Source organism: Labrus bergylta, chromosome 18, assembly GCF_963930695.1.
Source record: "Labrus bergylta chromosome 18, fLabBer1.1, whole genome shotgun sequence".
Classification (NCBI taxonomy): domain Eukaryota; kingdom Metazoa; phylum Chordata; class Actinopteri; order Labriformes; family Labridae; genus Labrus; species Labrus bergylta.
The window spans coordinates 14602578-14624930 of NC_089212.1; the positions used below are offsets into that span (position 1 = coordinate 14602578).

At 38.9% G+C, this 22353-nt stretch overlaps 1 protein-coding gene across 1 annotated transcript; it reads right to left on the reverse strand.

The window, feature by feature from the left end:
* Window positions 1–70: 70 nt before the first annotated feature.
* LOC109989093 (peptidase M20 domain-containing protein 2) lies at window positions 71–3613 on the reverse strand. Its single transcript, XM_020640717.3, has 7 exons — window positions 3144–3613; window positions 2493–2641; window positions 2263–2405; window positions 1288–1442; window positions 824–950; window positions 545–652; window positions 71–381 (listed from the first exon to the last, which is right to left on the reverse strand). The coding sequence occupies exons 1-7, from the start codon at window positions 3555–3557 to the stop codon at window positions 242–244; spliced, it is 1236 nt and encodes a 411-aa protein (XP_020496373.1). The 5' UTR covers window positions 3558–3613; the 3' UTR covers window positions 71–241.
* Window positions 3614–22353: the final 18740 nt, after the last annotated feature.

Below are 22353 nucleotides of genomic sequence, written 5' to 3' on the forward strand. Positions count from 1 at the left end.
ATATTGACATCAGTAGAAGCACAGAGGCTCCGTTGCTATAAGTAAAATCACATTATCAATTACAAAGTAGTCAGCTATAAAACATTTATTTAAATGTATTTCTTTTTTTATGAAAAGAGCACATTGATCATCATAACTGTCAACATGCCAGTGTTATCTGCAGAGTAAGACAATAAAACCCTTGAAATGATCAAAGTCATTGTATTTTTGGAACTGTCGAAGCTGTTTTGCTGACTTCTTGTCATATCTCCTGTTGCAGCTTGGCCAGCCTGAAGTCCTCTCTCACTTGGCTCAGCAGATCAGGACAGCAAACTACATCCACAGCTGTCATAGCCAGAGCTTTGGCTGTCCTCAGGGTGAACAACTGGGCCTTCTCAGCTCCTGACACAGAAGGGGGGGGGGAGAGAGAGTGGGAAATAAAGTATATAACTCGGGTATATAGAAACTAAACAGGAAAACTAAGTGACCTAGAAAGACCAGACAGCTGGTAATGTCTGAGTGTAGTTCAGGTTACTTTCTTCCAAACAGAAACATGCTGTGATACCTGCTGCTTCTGTGTATTCCTCCGTGTGATTAAACGCATCAGTGCAGATGTAGAAGAAAGGATGGATCCCAGGAACAACGAATGAAATGTTGCCAAAGTCAGTTGAACCTGCCAGATAATTATGAAATCACTGTGATAAAAAGTCTTTGATGATTCAGTGACTAACTAAAAAAAGACTATAAATCAAAGTTCTAGTGTTGCTCTTGCAAGTTCCCTGACACAATCCAGGAAGAGACTTAAATTAATATTAATACTTGTTTTTATTAAATCATTTCCTACCAGAAAAGTTGGCTGGCTGCTCTGGAAACTGAATCCCCAAAGCTTTTCCATTATTTTCATACAGGTTTGCAAGTGTGGCATTAGGCAGAATGTTATGGTATTCGAGAGCCGGGTACGTTATCTCCACCTAAAGGGTACAAAAATGTCAGACCATGACGCAGGGAGAGATCCCTACACAGTATTTAAAGCCTGTTGAAGCTCCATGCATGTCCTGTCACGTGAGCTAAAGCTGCCTGAAGCAAGTGCAGATGTAGGAGAAAAGTAGCCTGAAGATAAATGTGAATTATGTAACATCAACACTCAATGTTAAAAAGGGCAATGTTATATAACAGCCACCCATCTCAACAGCATACGAGATCTGTTCCTACATCCATACTGGAGTATTAATCTACTTACCAGGGATATACTGTGTGTCCAGTAAACAGGGAAGCAAATGCTAAGACAATATTTTTATGTTGACTTACTTTGCAGCCGGTGGCGACTGCGGCCGCCCTGAAGCAAGCCTCAGCCTTTCCCTTCAGGACACAAAGATCCTTTGCAAACGGGGTGCGCAGATAAAACTGTAACTCAGTGAAGTCAGGGATGATGTTGGGCTTCACCCCGCCATGTTTAATGATGCCTGTTGTGGAGGAAAGTATCACAATGTACATAAAAGGGTTAGGAGGCCAAATTGTTGTTTTATTGTGATTTCCACAAGAGAGATAAAACATCCACCTGTGAAGAGCGGATGAGAATGTGTTGCCCGACTTTGATCTGGTTGTTATCCTTGTTAGATGACGAGTACGAGGAAAATAGAAAGGACATCACAAAGTGGAACAGGATCGCTTTGACTTTTAAAAATCTACATGAACATGTGTTGCATAACTTTTTCTAGACGCTCCTCTCACCAAACTTTTCACTACTTTGGTTTCCATGGTAACATTGAAGTAATGTGGCTTTCATTTTTCAATACACATTCCATTTACACAGTGGGTCATATAACTAATATATCACCATAAATACCAAGTATAAAAAAACATTATAACCTTCCATCTCTTGAAAAATGCAAATACTATTACACTAACAGAAACTAAGAGAGGGTCTTCACCCTTAAATTTTGTGAATAAAATATAGACTTAGACAAAAGTAATGCCACTGAATTGTCACCCATGGGCATCCATACATGTGTGGTGGTGACTGTGTCTGCAGAGACCCTTATCCTTAAAGGACATCACTTTTATAATATTACAGAAAGAGTTGTGATTCATTTTCTTTTGATCCATCGATCTGTTAATTGACTGATTGTTGCTCTTCTTAAGCAGATGGAAATGTGTTTGACATTTTTACTACCTCATGTACATCAAGGACATTCATGTCCGCTAAAGGTACATTGACATCTGTTGTTGGTGGTTTTAAATAATTTCAAAGCTCAGCTATCACAGACTCGACCTGATACTCACCGTGAAGCCTCCATTCTGGTTTGAGCTGCTGTCTCAGAGCAGAGAGGTTGTTGTAGGCCAGCACAGCAGCATCCAGCGCATTCACTCCCTCCCAAGGGTACGCAGAAGCATGTGCCGCCTTCCCATGGTACTTTACTGACACCCTGTGAAGCATAAACACAGCAGGTTAAAGGTTATCTGCAATAAGTAGGAGAAAATCCATATATACTGTGAGGTAAACAGTCTCTTACTCATCTAGTGCTATGCAGGGCTGGAAAGAAATGTCTTGCTGAGCTGGGTGAGCCATGAAGATGAGGTGGAGGTCAGAGAAGGCCCCTGCCTTCTGTAGGAGAATCTTTCCTCCTATAGCCTCCTCTGCAGGAGTTCCAATAACAGTTATCTGGTATTATAAAAATGGTTTGGTTCAATTAATTGGCATAATCATCAGCTCAGTGTGATTTTTTACTCATCGCTTATATCATCACAGATCGGTTATCTTTTTATTAATAATTACAGGACATGCATGTAATGACTGTTTGTGGACTAACATGGCTTATAGGCGTGTCATTAAGGAACTAAAACTGTCTCTTCATATTGTTGAAGCTATGGGGCATACAAACTATGTTAACATCAAATCATGATACAAAATTAAAAAAAGAAAAATATGGATTCATGAAAAGGAACAAATTCAGCTTTTGTTTTTGTAACATAGTTTTCATTATTGACTCTAATGTGAATTCATTTCAAACGCAGCTTTGTCTTTGAACGCTTAAGAAACGGAGTAACATTTTTGTTGTTGAGTGAGAGTCACCAGGGGGTATTAAAGGGTTTATTTTGTTTTAAAAAAAAAGTATATATATATGATTCAGGCTGTTTTTAAAGTAACACTGCACTTCTCGTACCTTCACTGGGGCAGGGAGTTCAGTGTGGTTTTCTGATAGGGCAGCTTTCAGCCCCAAGGCGGCGGCAGCTCCCACCTCTGCTATCAGGTTGTGCCCGCAAGCGTGCCCGATACCCGGCAGTGCGTCGTACTCGCACAGGAACCCCACGTTCAGCACCGACCCACCCGCCCTGCCGCCCACCGGGCCCCAGCTGGCACGAAAAGCGGTGTGCATTTTGAAGTGACTTTCTACCGTCCATGTTTTGTCCTGAGAGAAGAAGCTGACCAGCCTGTCGTGCGCATGCGTCTCTTCTCCAGCCAGTTCTGGTCGGCTCCAAATGTCCCGACTTAAACTGTACAGGTCGTCTTTATGTCTTTCAATACTAAGCTGGGCGGCGTCTTTCATCTGCTGTAGTTTATCCATTTGCTCACGCATGATTTACGACGTTAACGCCCTGCATGGAGTAACCACCCTGCAGTCATGTGACCTCAGAATAATCGGACAGATCAGTTTCCAACTTGAAAAATCCACCTGAAGGTTCTTGCAAGTCGGAAAAAACAACTCGGAAAGTTGAAAAAAAAACACGGACGTCATAATATGCAGAAATGTGAGAGACAAAAGTAGAGGCTGACTTAATGGTTGATAGTTCTTTTAAATCGTAAATTCAAGGAGGACTACTGTAAACTATTCTTTTGGATTTGTCTTTTCTTTAAGGGCATGAGCTATGACGGTAAATTGCTCTACATGTGAAATAACTTGTTTATTTCTGATCAATGCGTTTATAGTTTCGTCCCCCCTCCTCCCCCCCATCTTAATTACAAATAAAGATCGTGAACACACTGCCATCCGAGCATCCAAAAACATGTCAAATCAGGGTGACCACTCGAACGTGCTGTGACGTTTTTATCGTCATCACGTAACTGAATGGAAAGACAGCCAGGCCTCAGAAACCTAAATAATAACTTTCATGTTGATTACTTGCTCGCATAAATGTTTTATTACCTACGTAAGTAAGGTTTTATCAACTTAATTGATACAGACATTCACTTTGTGGTCAAGTGACTGACTTCCTGCTGGACTAAAGGCCTACAGAGAAATTACAGAGGCCTACAATTTGCCCACAAAGGTTATAACTCCATAAACAATATCAATTTAGTTTCAGGATTCATTCTGCATAATTAATACTTTTTTTTTAAAAAGTAAGTGTATATTTTAAAGCTCTCATTTGTTTCTTTTTCTACCTATAGGCCTATCTTTCACACAGTGGGAAAAAAAGGAAACTGTACTGTAATCTCTTCCACATTGTTCTTACAGTAGATATGGTTGGAACTGTGAAACTGTTTCAGTGTTAAAAAAAAAAAGGCTTTAAAACAACACTGTATTGACTTTTAAAAAAATTACTGTTCTTTAACATATAACCAAGAAAATGATTTATGTTAAGGAAACCTTCTGGTAGCTTTTAATTGATTGGACCTTTTCATCCCAGACTTCCTTTATGGATGAATAGATTACGCTTCATAAAATGACCTGTACTTTTCCCTTATAGTCCTTATAAGACATCTGACAAACAAGTCATGATTACAAGAGAGAGGCTGGTCTTTTAGTGTACACATGAGATAATAGTCATCTGCTTCTATTTCCATGAAACTTAAAAGGACCCCATCAGGGTTTTATTCAAACTGTTTTTGTGGTGCTAAATTAGTCTATTTTAAACTGGATCGCCATCTAGTGGCAAGAATCACACTCAGTTTATAACTATTGAAACTGTATTGAAGAGTAAAACTTGGATCACAAACTGCATGTGAACATTAACATCTAAATAATTAATATCTAGAAAATTTAGACAGGGAAATGCAATTTCATAACATCCCAAAGCTCCAGAGGCAGAATGCTAGACAAACCAATGAAGTATCTTTGTGTTTTGATGTACTAAATCATGACAGAAAAGGGAGGCTGGGAATAAAATCCTGTATACATATCTGTCTGTCAGCACACTAGAGGGAACCAGTGTGACACTTTAAAGCCTCTGCATTCATCAGATGTGCAGCAGAAATTAATCTGTATTCTGCAGAGTTTTATATGTTTTACCTCAAACTATTTGGTAAATATAAAGGACAGGAATAAAGCCTTTATGAAAAAATCCTTGACAAATATCCAGCAAGGTATTTAATTATTCATTTCTGTTATTTATTGCCTGTAGCTATTCACATGACTGCACACAGGAATCAACCACTGCTCTGCCTTGAACCGCGATCTGGCCCCAGAAAACAAGGTCAATTAGCACTGAATGAATAAAGACAAAGCTCCACAGCTGCCACACACTCATCCCGGGAGTGTGTACATGTGTTTTTTTGTGTGTCTGATGTGTGTGTGTGTGAGAGAGAGCAGGTGTGTGTGTGTGTGAGAGAGAGAGAGAGTGTATTTTCTCTCTGTATTTGAGTTGTAGGTTAATTGGGGGTAGTTGTCAGTCACAGGAGGAGATATGTTGAACACATTCAGAAAGCTGACACCAGGACTGCCTCCTGACATGGCCTGTCTGTCAACTTTCTTTACGCCCCGCTGGCGACGCTGCTGACACTCTGCATTGTGTTTCAATTAAGTGACATCGGAGGCGGCCATGTGTCACTTCATTGTCTTATTCAGGGATTTAGCCTGTGAGCATGTGTTTAATTTCACATGATCACACATGTTTTTTGGCCTCAAATCTGTTTTTTTTTTATTTAGGGCTGCTATAATATTCTTAAAATGATTAATTCAAACACATAAGTACATCACACTCTGATCAGATAAAGCTGATGCTGAAAAAACTTACATCAGCAGAGGAATGAGAAAATTATCAAATGTTAAAAATGATTGCATCCACAGATTCTCCCATGATAAGATTTTCTTTTTAATCGAAGCACCAGCCACCAAACCAAGCCAACGTGATGCATGAGTAGTGTTATATGTATGCAGGCGTCACAACAGCAGCATGCCCCAAAGGAAGGCTGGTTTGACAGCCACAATGAATTGATGCGCCCCTGATGACAGCATGTCTCTGAGACGAGACATGAAACAGACAATAGACGGGTGTGTGTTTGTGTGTCAGTGGTCTCAGCTAGATTGTGGGCCAAATACTAATGTGTTTGTACCTCTATGTATGGAGGACAATATGTACCTGTTAAAAAAAAGTAATGACAGAAATAAAACAAAAAGTCATTGCAAAATTGTTGCTTTTGGAAATGTTAACTGCCTAATAGTAATTGCTCATCATTTTGAGTGTCTCATAATCTCAACTTCGTATAAGAAGTGGAAGTATCCACTGTGACCTCGCCGCCCATTCTTTTTTTTTTTAATTGAGCTCACCTCAGAGATTTCAGGACGTTTTCAGGAGTTTTGTGACGGTCATGGTGGGGGCCACAATCTTTTCCTCTTTACCAGGGGTACAAGGAATCCTCTTATGAGCTTTGACACTGCTGAACATGTAGCTTACACACAGGTTTCAATTAGCAAATCTGAGTGTCTCACACGCTGCTCCCATGGTGCATGTTGTGTGAGTCAGACAGAACAACAAAAATTTGCTTGCATTTATAGGAGCTATACCTTACGTTTAAACAGTTCTGTGTGACAGAGATTATTTGACCAAGTATTTGACCCACAGTAGTCTGCAGGATAACAAAACTAAGTTGATTATAGCACCAGTTGATATTTAAATGGTGAGCGTTAGAGGAGAAAGGTCGAAGCATCATTCAATAAAAAGTAACCAAACTTAATGAAATATCAACACTTTACGACCTTTTTATGTTTGAAAGTCTGCAGAAAAACTTGTGTACAATTTATTTTTTAAAAGACTGAATTGTTTTTGTACTGCAAATCACCATGGTACGTACACACACTACTTAAATGCTACCTTCTTTTCATTAAGCTCTACACGGGAATTTAGCAGCAGTAGGCCAACGATTATTTGACCCCATGTTGATAGATGCAACATCAATTTGCTGATCAACTGCACTGTGAACCATGGGGGGTGATCAGTATGGATCATAGATCAACTATTTTAATTCTTCTCTCTTTTTTAACAATTAGTTTCAATTTATTTTATGCACAAATTTACAGACTGAATATCAAAATCAGAAGAATTCATCCTTTATTTTCTTCTCCTGGCATAAATGAGCTTCCATATTAATCCATGAACTCTAAAAGGTCTTAACAGACAAACATGTGCCCTGACAATTCGTTGGTGAGCCTGATTTTAAACATGAGGTTCCAGCTTACTGAAGGAAACTGACAAGGTGTCAGTCGTGCTCACTCCGTCCTGTCAGCATCACTAACAGCCAAAACGCACCCTCTGAGGAGTCCCCCGGCAATCCAGCCAGAACTGTTCGATAATGCACAGCAAGCTGCTTGGTGGTTGGAGAATATCGCCCTGCGGGGCATCAGAATTGTGAGTGTGCATCTGTGTGTGTGGGTGCATGTGCAACTTGACAGTCCTGTTTCTGTCATTAATGTCACATCAATGCACACAGTGTGCCTCTGCGTTCTCCGAGCTGGAATACATTAACACCTCAGTTTATCAAGTCATCCTGCTTCTTCAGGGGGCGGAGTGGGGGTGGGATTTCACTCATCATCATTTGGTCTGTTTTTTTTTGATGGTTTATGAGGGAAGGTCGTCTCAAACTGGCTTCTGATAAATGTCAAACGACAAAAAAAAATACTTTTTTTCTAAGGTTTACAGGGTTTATGCATGCAATTGATTCAACTAAATCCACCTACTTATATAAATTAGATCGCATTAAGTTTATTTGTAACGAGCTTGGTCTGTTTATTATTGCTTCTTGCTTCTGCTTCCTGTTAATGAAAGCTTTTAGATTTGTAGTTTCTAATGCTCTTGCAGAAACAAATCTTGCCCACACAGATATTGACACAATTTTCCCATCTCGGGTTGCAACTAACAGTGAGTGATTTGCTCGTAATGGATAGAAGAAGAACATGATAGTTTGTGCATGCAAGGGAAGCCATTATTGTTGTGCAGAAAACGTAGTCAGCACAGACCAGAACTGCAGGTTGGGGAAAAGATCTTTTTTATTGCGATCCACACATCACAGGGATGAACACAAAGGGAAAATGTTTTCACTAAAATAAAAGCCTAGATTACTGTTTGAACAAGAACATATTTCTCATGTCTGCAGGTTGAGTCATATATTTTCTTGTCTGTACACATGGCTGACCTGCAGCCTTGCAGGAGCGGTGGCCTTTCTTTGTTTGACAGCACTGAAAAGGAAGCTGTCTGCCCCAATAACATCATCCTCTTTCGGAATAGTGCTGAACAGTGGGAGTACGAGTACAGTTCCTCGAACCACAGAGGAGCCACACGCAGCAGGATGTGTGCAAAGGGGAGCTTCGACTTAATATTGCTGTGATTGTGACTGGACAATATAGCTGATGAATTAAAAGATTTTTATTTTAATCTGAAGGCAGCTGGAGTTTTTGAAAATGAGGGTTAATTCCAGAGACATTTGACACCTTGATTGAACAAAACAGACCACAGCTTATCCTAACTTCCACATAACCTGTGTGTAGTGCATTTAACATGTTGATAGTCTCCATGCGACACTGTAAGCGTAGTCTGCACTGTTCAAAATGTACTCTGAGTTCCTGAGGGGTAGGATTCATTTCAGTTTTCTGCTCCAGAGGAGGGGAGAAAAACCTCCTCCCTCTACACTCTTCAGAGGATCCCCCAGCTCTGATAATTGCCACAAGCAGAAAGCGTTTAAATTAAACATAGACTGTGGTGATGCCAGGCAACTGAGGGGCCAAAAGACTGCAGGGAAAACGTAGGGATCAAGAGGGGATCAGTGTTCCTCTTCTATGGTGAAAAGTTGCAACAAAAGAGGAGAGATTCTGTTTTCTTTTCAGGGCTTTAAAGGGGGCAGGGTGGAAACTGCAGCGTCAGAGTAGACGGACCCACAGAGAGTTTGACAGTCTGTGTGACAAAAACACAAAAGGGGCTGATGTTGATGTCTGCACCCAAGGAAGATTTTTTTTTTCCCTTTCAAGAATAAACAACACAGAGATTACAAGTCATTATCATTTTCTGAAATATACCAGTCATTCAGAAATAACTGCATATTGGTTGTCTTTCTTTGTTTGTTGAGACCAAGCCTATTCTTAAGAAGGGCGAGATTTGAATAAAAGCGAAGTTCCAATGTCTGACCTAAAAAGCTAGCAATTTTGAAGTATTTACTATGAACTCTTTGAATTCTAGAGGAGCGGTAGTTAGGCATTTTAATAAACAATGTTTCATCCACCTTTTTTTGTAATTCAGTATGAATAAAATCCCTCATTTTAAACAGTCAGGCATACAACTTAGAAATGTGGATTTTTATGCAGCAGACTTAATAATGATCAAAATGGACATCATGCTTTATTAAAGAGGGAGATTATAAATGCATCAAGAAAATGTTTGCTGTAGGTAATTAGTAAATAAGAAGGGTATTTTTCTAATTGACCTCTTTTCAGTTTGCCTTTTGTAAGTCACTGCCTGACCAGCTGACCATTTGAAAAAGGTTTCAGACACTTTGGCGTTAGATTCAGGTTTCAGACCCGAACAACGCCTGTGTTTATGTAAGCTAATGCTAATTTCTGAATGCTAACTTGTTCTTAAGAATGCATATATGACATTTTCAGCAATTAATGTGCATATATAATTATATATATATATATATTCTACTTAGATTAGCAAATTAGTCCAAAAAATGTTAGAAATGTTTGCATTTATTTGGTTTTAACCAAAGTACGCTAGTGTACTAATTGTGTCCTGATAAAGGGGCTAGATTAAAAAAAAAGGTTTAGGAATAACAATTATTAATCTAAAAGTAATAATTAATCTAAAAAGTTGACATGAATGTGTAGCTAAATTATATCTATGAGAGAACAAGAGGATCAATGAAGGGTCAAGCAGAGAAATATTTCACTTTAGACTAAAGCGTTGGATGAGAAGACGTCAAGGCCAAAGAGTTCAAAATAAAGAACGTAGTGCATTTGTTGAGTATTTAAATATCGTAAAATAATTTGGCTTTTAAAAAAATAAAGCTATCCCGCTCTGTATGTTGTGAGTGAGCTCTCTCACTCACTCTGCCCGTCTTTCCATCTCTTCACATTCTCCAGCCAGCAGACTTGTCAGGGAGAAAGCTTGAGTGTTAATTGGAAGCTCTCCCAAGGGAACTCGTAGGCGTCTTCCTTGTCCTCTGTGTTTATCAGCTAATGTGATTGCCATGGCTCTCTCAGATTCATGGCTCCTCTGGAATAATGATCATACTTAATATTCCTTTCAGATCTTTTGACCTGTTGTGCACGAATAACACTCAAGCATTTAAAAGAAATTAGTCCCAGCTGAAAAAAAAGGGATTAATTGTTATTGTGTTGGAGGCTTTGCTCTCACATTCTTTAATATACACACAGTGGTTTGTTCCTCTGTGAGGGTAGCGCTGTTGCACGGTTAAATGAACCACTTCACTTGTAGTGTTAATGCTCTCAAACCATTTGGAATAAACTTTTATATTGAATATGTGATGCAATGCAATGTTTTAAACCTTGGCAGCTTACACTTTTTTGCTTTCCTGTCAATGCTACCATCAGTAGCAAAACCCGTTTTAACTTCATGCGCAACTAAGCTAACCGAATCCAATTTAGCTAATTTGTGGTTTTAAATAGGCTACAGAAAAAAAACATTTGTCCCAACAATTTTCGCACAAAATTTATATACAGTGAAACTTCTTTCCAAAAAGTTACTCTTTTCCTTATATGATACTAATTTTTGATAGGCCTTCAAGAAATCTTTCAAACGAAATAGTCTGCTTCCTAATCATCATACTGTTGATGCTTCTAATGCCGCTAAGATGACAGATTGAAACAAAGCCTGTTTCCAAATCAACAGTCATATCTTCATGGTATGTGAAGACGCCACAAGCAGCCGGGTAAATTAGCTTAAAAGGAAGAGACAGAAGGAGAAATAGCTACTAGTTTTCACATTGGCTAATTACAAGAGAAACTACAACTCGGGGACTCATAGCTAGTTTTAAATGAGTTATTTAAATGAGAATATCAGCAATATCCTGTCTGTAATTCTACAGCTAGCTACTGTATAGCTAGCTTGTGGTTAACTCAGTTTAGCAAAATAAAAATAAAAAAGGAAATTGCTAGCTTAAAGGTCCCATATTATGCTTTTTCTGGTTTTATATGCCCTTTAGTGTGTTTTCCAAGTGTCCTGTGCATGTTTAGGCACATCTATGTGGAAAAATTCAAAGTCCACGGAAACGCGGCTTCTCCTACGTCCTCCTGTTAGCTGTAGCATTAGCCGCGTGTAACACTCAGTTCTAGCCCCCCTCGATAAAAATTTGTCAGTCCGACGTCATTGTCAGTGTGAGATCACTGATCTAACCCATTGGCTCGTTGTCGCAAGCCCTGCAGCTCATGTTGAAATTTCCGAGACGCGTGCTGAGCAACTGACCAATAACGACAGAGCGGATCGGCAGACCAATCAGAGCAGACTTGGCTCACGTGGGGTCTAACAGTGTGGGCTCAGCAGAGCGAAGCTGACGGACTCAGAGCGTAGAGGGAGCAAGGAGGAGCAGTACATGAAAACAAGACACTTTTTTCGGACTTCAGCTATTGTGAACATACAAAAGTAGGAACATAGGTGAAATATACGAACCCCGAAAAGGGCATAATATGGGCTTTTTAACACTTACTCTTCCCTGGTCGCTGTCTAAACTTATTCACTCAAAATATTTAAAAAAAATAAAAACAAACTTGTAATATCTTTTACATATTGGGGTCAAAACAAAATGTAAAAGATATATATTGTAACACTGGGTTTATGTTCTTGTGATATGTGTTTAATCACAGATGGTCCAGCTTATAGGCTATTGGCTGAAAGTTAGTCCCGGGGGGGGAAAGAGTGGGTCATGTTTTTAAGTGACACAGAGCTGGTTTGCACCAGGCCAGAAAGAAGGTGGAGGTTTTTTTTCCATAAGGAGTTAAGTCAGAGAGTCAGCAAGCTAGCCACCCTGCATGGTTTGTTGTTTAACTGGTGATTCCTCAACCTCGGGTTAGCTGTTGCTTCAGCAAGGAAATATATCTGGGCTCATTTGAGCCAGCAAACGTCCCTCGCCTACTCTCCGTTCTTCCATGTCTGCCTAGCTACGCCACAACGCTACAATATACGATTTACAGTGCTATGAGAAGTTCTTAGGCACTGAAATTGTAAAGCTGGCTGTAACAAAGAAAGAAAAGAAGGAGAGAATGTTTTCACAGTTCAAGAATGGCCTAATATTCAAGACTTAAAATACCAGAAGAGGGGCCAGCCACATCAGAAGGTGGCACGTTTTATCTTCATTTCAATTTCAATTTGTTTGAGCTTGTGGAACATTATATTAATAACACACTACGAAGGTTTGATTTTGCTTATTTAAAAAAGATAGGGTAGGCTACTACTGTACTTCCATCATACTGCCTACAGGAAATATTTCCAAAGCGGAGGACTGAAATCTCTGCATGCATGAATTACATCAAGTAATGGAAGTGAGATAATGTGCACTCGTGAAATTGATTTTGCCGAATTAGACTTTGTAGAAGATACTATCGAGATTACTTCTCATGAGAATTTTACATTTGTTTTGATCTTCTGTTTTATGGAGATAAAAGCACCCTGAGCACTCTGAGCAATATGGGTCTTGGAAAATTAATCAACCAAATATTACTTTGCAGCCTGTTGTTTATTCAGTCCTGAATCATAACATGCAGGAGGACGAATGTTAGGATGCATACAACACCTCTTTGATGGATTTTGACTTGACTTGCTATTCATATACATCTATATGTACAGTAAACACTTATAACTGAATGTAATATTTTGACCCTTGCTGGTCAGAGAATTTGTCATTATTAAAGAGGCTTTAAATGGTTAATGGTGGTGGTTTAATAATAGTTGTTTGCCTCTGATAAAGATGAATCAAAATGTGATTTAAATATAACTTACTGTAGCTGTAATTCACACAAAGACTCAAAAGCCATTTGATTACTATCATAGACTCAGGCTTGAATAATCAGACAGTCATCATAACGGATGTGAAGACAGGGTTACTCACCACAGTCTAATCAAAATTAGGATGCAGCAGTGTCAGAAAAAATGTTTCCTGCTCTTTAGTAATCACTAATTATCTCTGCAAAACGAAGACAATGTGCTAACAACAAACACACAAACACACATACAAAAAAAGCAACAGCAATGTTTAAACAGTAAACACAAAATGAGTCCAGTGAAAACTAACTAACTAATACTTACAGTACCCATCACTGCATCCTGTAAATATTGGATGATATACATTTTCCAAAACTAAGTTACATGAAACTTTTAAGTCATATTATAATGATTCCTAAATAATATGTTAAGCTCCACTGTTGGATTGCATAAAACAATGCACAACCAGCATGTAAATGAGCCCGCTGATCAAAAGATTAATAATCTAATGTTACACTGTCAGCAACGAGGCCTAAACAATGTGATTTCAGTTTAGTGGAGGACTTCACAATATCTGCCTCAACTATATTAGTCAGAGTATCGCTAGCATTTGTTTGGGTTATTTGTCATTCTATAAGTTTGCTTTATTTCTTTGACATGCCAACTCCCCCCTCTATAGCACTAAGAGGTCAAGTTATACACAGGAAATATAAATATTTCCTATATTTCCTGAGCGTCCTCATGATCCACTGGGTATGAACAATTCACTTTTACAAAGACTGCATCACCCTTCTAATACTGCAGACCTTAGTAAAGTTTTGCATCTCTCCGGCAAACGATGGCCTTGAAGAAAATGTATTTTTTTTACAAGATTGAAACATGAACACTTTTGATTTTATTTATCCCAAAGTGTAGCATCGACCTCAGGATGAACTTTTGATTTTGATCCTAACCCTAACCCTAACCCAAAATCATGTTCTTTGTAGCGTGGAATAATCAGCCTTGTGTGTCTTATTTTTTTCTCTTTTTGCTTTTCTGACATTGCTTGAATATCTGAATTACAAGAAGGTTATTTGGCTTTACTTGTTTGCTTTTATCTTCAAGGTAAAACAGCTTAGAAAACGTAGGAGAGAAAAAACAGAACAAAATGTCGATGCTTTTAAATTTTGATTCAATCATTACTTTTCACCTCCTGCCTCTTTGTTTCCAACTCACCTCTATTTATCTTTTTTCATTACCAATATGGCTATTGTTCAGTCTCCCCATTTTCAAGGCAATTCTGTTGACATGCCTTCAGCTTTGTATTAACTAATACAAAACCCTGCTGGCAATGAATATAATGCCATTTGTTATACAAATAGACACACACACACACACACACACACTAGTTAAGGAACTACAACATGGCAAGGACAGAAAACCTTTGAAAGCAGATAAAATGATTATTCCTGTGATAGCACATGAAAATGAAAACACATACTTTGGCCTCTCTGTTGTGAACAGCGGTGATGTTAACTTTCTACACCAGACTACACCAGATGGCTGTACGGACAGAAATGACACCTCAAAGCTGACATAAAAAACATTTCTAATTTGTTTATAGCTCACATTACAAATTCACATGAATACTTTTGTTTTTAATGATCATATGGCAAAAACCTGCCGGCTTTAATATTGTTATGGCCTGTCTGTCCCTGAGCTCCCAGAGCTCATATATCAAAGTAATAATTTAGACACCTTCTCTGACACCACAGAGATCCTAACACGAACACTAACACTAGCATACACTGACACACGCACACAGAAAAAAAAAAAAACATGCTTGGCAAAAATCAAAGTAGACAAGACCTCCCATTAACAAATCTAAATGTAGGGATCATCAGAAAATAAAAGAGATTAAAGAGATCGATTCATCGTAAGAACAGGTGTTGTTGTGTGACACGTCATTAATCAATCAAAACTCAACAAAGCTCTCCTGACTCTACTGGTCATAACCTTTGACCTCCTCCATGATCATGTATCTGAGATTGACTAATGGCGGTTGAACCTGCGTGAACCCAAAACTGGATTAAACTGCTGAGCCAAAACTCAAACATGTCTCACAACATTACTCATAATCTGAAAAAGGATTAAAGGCAAAAAATAGCATGAAAAGACTCTCTAAAGCAACAGTGAATTGATTGTTCCCACAAGTATTGTTTGTATAGCTGAAGCCTGATTTGGCTTATTCCTCTGTGAACTCCATCGTCCAAAAATGAATCAAACTAATGATTCACACCAAAACCCTGGGTGATGTTTGTGTTCATATCAGTAAACATGGGTAATGCTATTTTGACTGCAATCCTGTCCTGAAGACAACAATACTCACCAGTATACTATATCTAGCTGAACAAATCTTAAAATGTCCTGAAGTTTCTGGGGTGAGGTAAATGTGTAAATGCAAATTGCACACATTTTATCACCCCGGTTTTATCCAGAAATGTGTTCCTGCCAGTGAAATTTACATAGGCAGTTGAGGTGAGCCAATGTGTGAACACAGTGTAAAATATTCAGGAAAATTCACAGCGAGTGAGTGGGAGCTACATGACCTATATCTCCTGTGACCCCTGCATGACCAGTTCAATATTCATGCATGTTATTAAACCTCTTTAATTACTGTAGTTTTGTTCGCTCGCTTTGTTCGCTTTCTTTTTGAATATTTACAATTACACATAGCCTTGGACTCTGTTGCTTTGTCTGTCATTGTTTGCCTCCAGAGACAAACCCCTCTCCACCTCCAACAGGGACAACTTTCCTGCAGTGAAGGACATGTGGGGAAAAAAATCTTATAGTATTTCAGGACCAAGATGTCTAAAAGCTTGAGCACGGTACAGAGCAGTCACACTGGTCAAACGAACTGGACTTTAGGGGTGAAGCGTGCTTATAGGCACGGTACAGATTGCCAATGTGACTGCGCCCTAATCACCATGAGGAACACTGTTCTTACATTCATTTTCAAGTACAGAGGACAGGTTTTACAAAGAGATATATGTCTTCAACAGGAACATATAAGCCTGAACAAAAGGACAAATGGAATTTTGTTTTTAATGTCAACATGAACATGTAGAATATCACCAGCATTATTGTTTTCATTCTAAATCTCATCTTATCTGAAGACTGATATATATGCTTAACCCTGCTGTATCTATTTATAACCAGTCCATGCAGATAATCTTGCTGCAATAGAGGGATACATTTATATGCTAGCAGGTTTTTAAGCAGGGAGTCATCATGTATTTTTCTAGTGACCCTTAGACAACCACAAAAGCTTAATAACATAATTAAGCTCTGAAGAATCAAAGATAAAGACAATATCATGTTTAAGAAAGCAATGATTGAAGATGGATAGAGTTAATAAGTACTACTTTATATTTCAGGCTGTGATTAATGTTGGAGGAAGATATGAGAAGGTGTGTAGATGACAGACAAATTGGCACACACCATTAAGAAGCACAAAGAACAATCCAGCCTAAAGAATGATGATCGGTGATCCATCTTAAATAATCACAGACTCTGAAAACAGTCATCCACTCACTGCTGGCTTCTCAAACAAAATCCTTAGATAGACCAATGCTGGATTACTTTACTTGTGACAGCTCCCAGACTCATCAGAGTAAACAAACACACACACACACACACACACACACACACACACACACACACACTCACACAGTGGTGTATCGCAGCTGACCTTGTGCGTTTGCGTTGCAGCAGTCTCTATGGTGATGCACATGAAAAGCTCCCAGAGACCGAAGAAGATTTTACAGTCCTCTCAGCTTTGAAGTTTGAAATGAGATTGAACACTTTTCTTGTCAAAAGAATAGTTTTCTCCAGGTGAACTGTTATTACTTTGAAGAAAAATAAATACAAATTATAATGTGAAAGGAGCACTGGGGGGGGGGGGGGGGGGGGGGGGGGGGGGGCAGTGTACAAGAAAAAGAAAAAGAAAATTGATATTTGCGGTCTGAAAAAATATCTTTCCCTTTGAATGACATTTGAGTCATTGAAAAAGGTCTCTGCACATACATTACATCTCAGTACAAGTGGAGAATAGTAAAATAGTGAATAACTAAAAGCTCAAACTGATTTCTGCTTCTTATTCAGGACTACTTTCTTTACTTTATATCACAGACATACTGACGCTGGTACTGTAATACTGCTATCTCACTGATGATTCAAAAGTTTAGCCCACATAAGCCTGAAGTCAATTAGGTCACAAGCTGTGAAGTGATGACGAGAAGTCATAGGTATAAAGTGTAGGAATCATCTCTGTTCGCCAAGTTCATCTTGATGCCTGATGGCTGTCTGCCAGCCGGGCTGTTTGTGCTCTGCAGCCATCAGTCTATTTTCCAGCCCAGATGGCTGTGATGGCTGTGGGAGGGGGAGGCATGAGCTTATACCTGACGACGATTGGAATCAAATCTGCCTTCATTTGCTTTCACCTTCCTCTTCACCGATGCACACAGATATTTTACTTTGGTATCATCTCATTTTAAGTTTAATGTTCACCCTGCAACAAGTTTTCTGAAAGTGGGAAAATTATGTTTGAGAGTCTCACCAAAATTCTCCCACCATGCTTTGCAGGACAGCCTTCCGCAGCACCTGAATTTTTCCAAAGTTGTTACTTACACATGACAGTTTTTGACTTGAAATCAATGCTACTTGTAATTGGATGTACTCACAGTATACACAAAAAAGCAGAGAAGAACATACTGGCAAACAAAGAAGAGTATGACACTGCTTTCTTAGGTTCACAATGACTGTAGCTCACTGGTCCAATGATATAAACGACACCCATGACCTTTAACCTGCGGCGCACATCAACTCCACGTAACCCTGAAATTATAAAGTTTGGGTTACACAAGCATTGATATAAAGGCAACGAACTGTCATCATAGAGTCAAACTAAAATGCCACTGTTCGACTCCCGCCATCTTTAATACATTGTTAACATTACAATGTGACTGCCTCTGCATCTTTTTACATCATGGTGTGCCTTCTGCAGATACTTTTTGTTATTCCACAAAGAAAAAAAAAAGCTACAACCGTTAATGCAAAACTCGAGACTTCAAAACAGAAATCAACAAATCTAAAGGTAACATCCATAGACTGTAAATATTAATGGATGAAGCCTGAGTTACGTCAGCCATCTGTTACTTGAGGCGGTTCTGGAGGCTCATCGGCAGAAGCCACCATGCTGGAAATCCTGTCTCAGACTAACTTTCAGTCAACCTAACGACAGGATGAGAGCTGGAGCTGAGGCCGGGGTTCCTGGAGCCAGCCTCGAGCGGACACTTGACGTACTGCAGGATTTTGCACTTCAGCATTGGCTTCATTTCCCAAGCCCGGAGTTTGCCACTTGGTAACATCGTGGGAGTGGCATAAGTCCTCCCCTGATATATAGACTATCGTAGAGACCAAATGCTGAGTTTAAAAGAGTGATTAAATTGATCAAGTTGCCAGAAGAACCACTACCACTGAAAGCTAATGTTGCTGCTGCCTGTTGTGACATCAAGCACATGCAGCAACACTGTTTGCTAAGCAGTCAAATCACCATTTCTGGCTTGTTTCTGACGATCCTGTTGATCGCTTATTTGAGATTTAAAAACCTCTTACATTGCTGATGTCAAAGTTCTGCAAAAATGTCATAACGGCAAAAATAAATAGATGTAAAAACTGCACAAATTAAAACTAGCTTTACAAATCCTCTCCTCCTTTTTCCAGACTCAAAAAAGTCCATGTGATTACAGGTGACTGCTGGTGTCATGGCAGTCCGGTTCATTTGGTGTACTCGTCAGTCTCTGCAGCCGGATGAAGGGCTGACCAATTAATCACTGGCTCTGGATGAGCAAATGGCACTCTGTGGTTATTCTAGATCTCATTCTCTCACTGTGGATACGACTATTTGTTCCGTTCTACCTGAACATAGTTAACATTGAAAGAAACATTTCAACTGAGCTGTAATCTAAAGCTGCTGCCTGAGTTATTCTTCTGAGCCTGCAGTGTTCATTTGCATAGTGTTTGCACAAGTGAGCGTTCACTGAACCACCTGCTAAGTCTTTGTGATTACCACTGTGTTCTGCTGAGATAGAAAAAGGTCTTTATGCAACTAAATGGTGCATGAAGGGGATTCCACCCACTGACCATTTTGCTGTTTGAATTCTGTCTCTTCCGCATCAACAAACAAAGAAGTTTCTTCTCTTCAAATGCACACTCTGAAACCAACAGTTGTTTAAAGTGTTTATCAGTTAAAATAGAATTAATCACAATGACCTGTTTCCTATACGAGAACAATGGAAGAAAGGAGAAAGAGATGACATGGAACTCCAGCACTTCTCTATCCTCTCTGTTTGACTACTCCCTGATTTAGTTTCCTTTGTGTTTCATTAAAAAGGACAAATGCATCAACAAACACCTTTGGATTTCCTACACTGAGAAGCCAGGTTTATGTGTTTGAAAAATTAAATCATGAGGCTGCAGATGGCTGATGACTAATGAAAGGTGATGATGCATGCAACTCTTCTGTGCATTAGATGGAGATAAACAAACGTACAAAATGAATTAGACACATTTAGTAAACAAAATATTTTGGCTTTTTCTATTTGCCAAATTGAGTTCAGCTTCTTTCTGCAGTGCCACCATTGGCTAAAGCGTGAAGTGTCTCCAGCTGGAGACAAGCAGAATATGGAAGTGGCAGATTAGGAAACAGTTAAGGGCCGTTAGTGTAAAGCCACAACCTCCTCCTCCCTTTTCTCTATTTATGCATCTTTTCCTCCTCACCCTCCCTCCTTCCTTTCCTCTCCTCCTTTTCCAATCTCTCCCTTCCTCCAACTTTTCAACACAAACACATCAGACACAAACAGGCAGTCTTGTTATGCAGCGTGCTGTGTGTCACAACTACATTTCAAGTCCCAGGATGGCTCTTTCACTCTGTTTTTTAAATAAGAGTTAAGAATTATCTTGTATGTTTTGGAGTGTGTCTCTACTGTTTTGCCGGATTTGAAGGCAAGCTGTGTGGACGGAAAGTGATGATTTCATATTGTAGACACACACTTACAGAACAACCGACTAAATTGAGAAAGATCAATATTAAATGACATGCATTACGGTGCTCTTAAGAGGAATCCCACAAAATCAATCAGTGATCACTTGCAATATTCACAAACAAAGACAGAAGGGCATGAAACAAAAGCTGCAGCCTCCCATAACTGCACAGCCCACATGGTGCAAGAGGATTGAGTGAAAATTGAACGTCTGCAAGTCCCTGTTACAGTCGTACAGAGGCCTTTTGTCATCACAGACGGCTTTGTCTTAGAAATCCATTCATCTCTTGCTCATGCTTGAGTGAGAATGACACTGAAATATTGATGATAATTATTATGATGGATGAAGATTTCAGTGCTAAGCCCAGTGCTTTGAGAGATGATAGATGCTGCTCAGAAAACCAAAACAACAGTCAGACTTCATCCTGATCAGAAGGAAAACACCACAGAGCGATGGCATTAAAGACATTTTGCATTTCAATGAACTAATTATAGATTACATCCATTATCAAAAGTCCCTATTAAGATGTTTAACAAACACTGACGGTCTCTTTAAGTGAACTATATTCATAAAAAATGGGAGATAATGTTCTACCATCGACCAATTGAGCAATTGATAAATTTGTATTGATCTGCATTAAGCGCCTCATAACAAATGTTGAGTAATTATTAGGATGACTCCTCAGCCTCTTCTGTTCTGCTAAATCTTAGGGCTTTGGCATCACGTGATGTCTTTCATTGTTTCCTCCATGATGTTGCATCGCCAAATGTCATGTATTTTCCACAACAAGATACATGTAATTTGGGAGAAAGCTCTGCTGGGAGTGCAGAGTGGAAATAATTGCGCAGCTGCGCAGGACAGGAAAAGGAGTCTAAATAGTGAGAACATGTGACCCCCAACTGCAGTAAATAGATAAATAGAGGATATTCGTGATGGACTTTCAGATGCAATGTGGCTGAAAAATAGCACTGAAATTAAACTGAATAGCTTCTTTTCATAGTTTACAATCAGCATGAGTGTTCTAAAATTAGTTTCAGCAATGAAACATTTTACTTATAAGAGCAAAAATACAAAGTGAAAACATCTGTTGGCAAGAAAAACCCGTATAAACCATAGACTATAAATATTAAGGTATAAACCTTTGTGAAAAAGTAAAGATAACAAAGCATCAGAAACGTAGTGTGCTTGTACATTACCACAGTACGCAGAATGGCCCTTTTCACACTGACTGTCTTTAAATATTTGGTTATAACATTTATTAATATGTAGCAAATATGGTAGTGTTGAAGCTTTTTAATACTAATGTTCAATGTTTAATATTTCACCATTTCAATCAATGACTTTTATTATTTCAATGAGCTCGGGTTGACAATACTGAAGTGGAGTTATAAGTTAGGTTTTACTGCTGTCAAAAGGCCATGTTGTTTTAGCTGCAATACTGGTTTAAATAAATTAAAAGATTACCTTAGTCATTTGTTTTGAAGCATGAGTAACATAAACCTGTGTCTTGTTAAAATGACTCCTGATTGCATTTTAATTGTTCATAAGGGTTATTATGAATCATTAAAACAATTGAAGCTTTGTTAGCTGTAAGACTTGTTAAAAAATGTTTTGTTTTTTTTACAGATTCAATCTCTGTGATGGTGTTGACAGATCTTTGTATGCTGACCCACACATTCCTAAATAGTATGCACAAGATGTCAAAACGGAAGTTAACATTTCATTTGTGTGTTTTATTTGGGCATGCAGGAAGGGGGGGGTTGGATTACAAGGATTTTATTGAGCAATCATGTATTGTATGATGACAGAAATGGTCACTCTTGAACATTTTTTTTGTTATTTCGTGAAGCAGCACTGTTTTATAGATATATATGTTTTGTATTTTGACACATTTATTGGGAAAGAAAGTCTATAAATGATCATTTTGAGGTAAATGAAGAAGAAAAGCATTCAAAAGAAGAACTGCTCTCATTTTAGGCATATTTAAATGATGACACTTAATAAAGAGGAAGCGACAGCTCGTCAAAACAAACCTCATGGGCTTAGGCTGGTTTTCATGTCTTGCATGTAGCAGCTGTAAATAAAGGTGTGGGTGATGCTCGCAGATGTACTTCGCTCTTCCAGGCTCGAACACCTCAGACCACGTGA

Excerpts from the sequence above, each read along its gene's own strand:
- LOC109989093 (XM_020640717.3), bottom strand. The coding sequence starts at position 3,557 with ATGCGTGAGCAAATGGATAAACTACAGCAGATGAAAGACGCCGCCCAG. Across the intron at positions 2,406-2,492 it reads CCCTGCATAGCACTAGATGA|GGTGTCAGTAAAGTACCATG; the intron begins GTAAGAGACTGT and ends TATGCTTCACAG. Across the intron at positions 653-823 it reads GCAGCCAGCCAACTTTTCTG|GTTCAACTGACTTTGGCAAC; the intron begins GTAGGAAATGAT and ends ATTATCTGGCAG.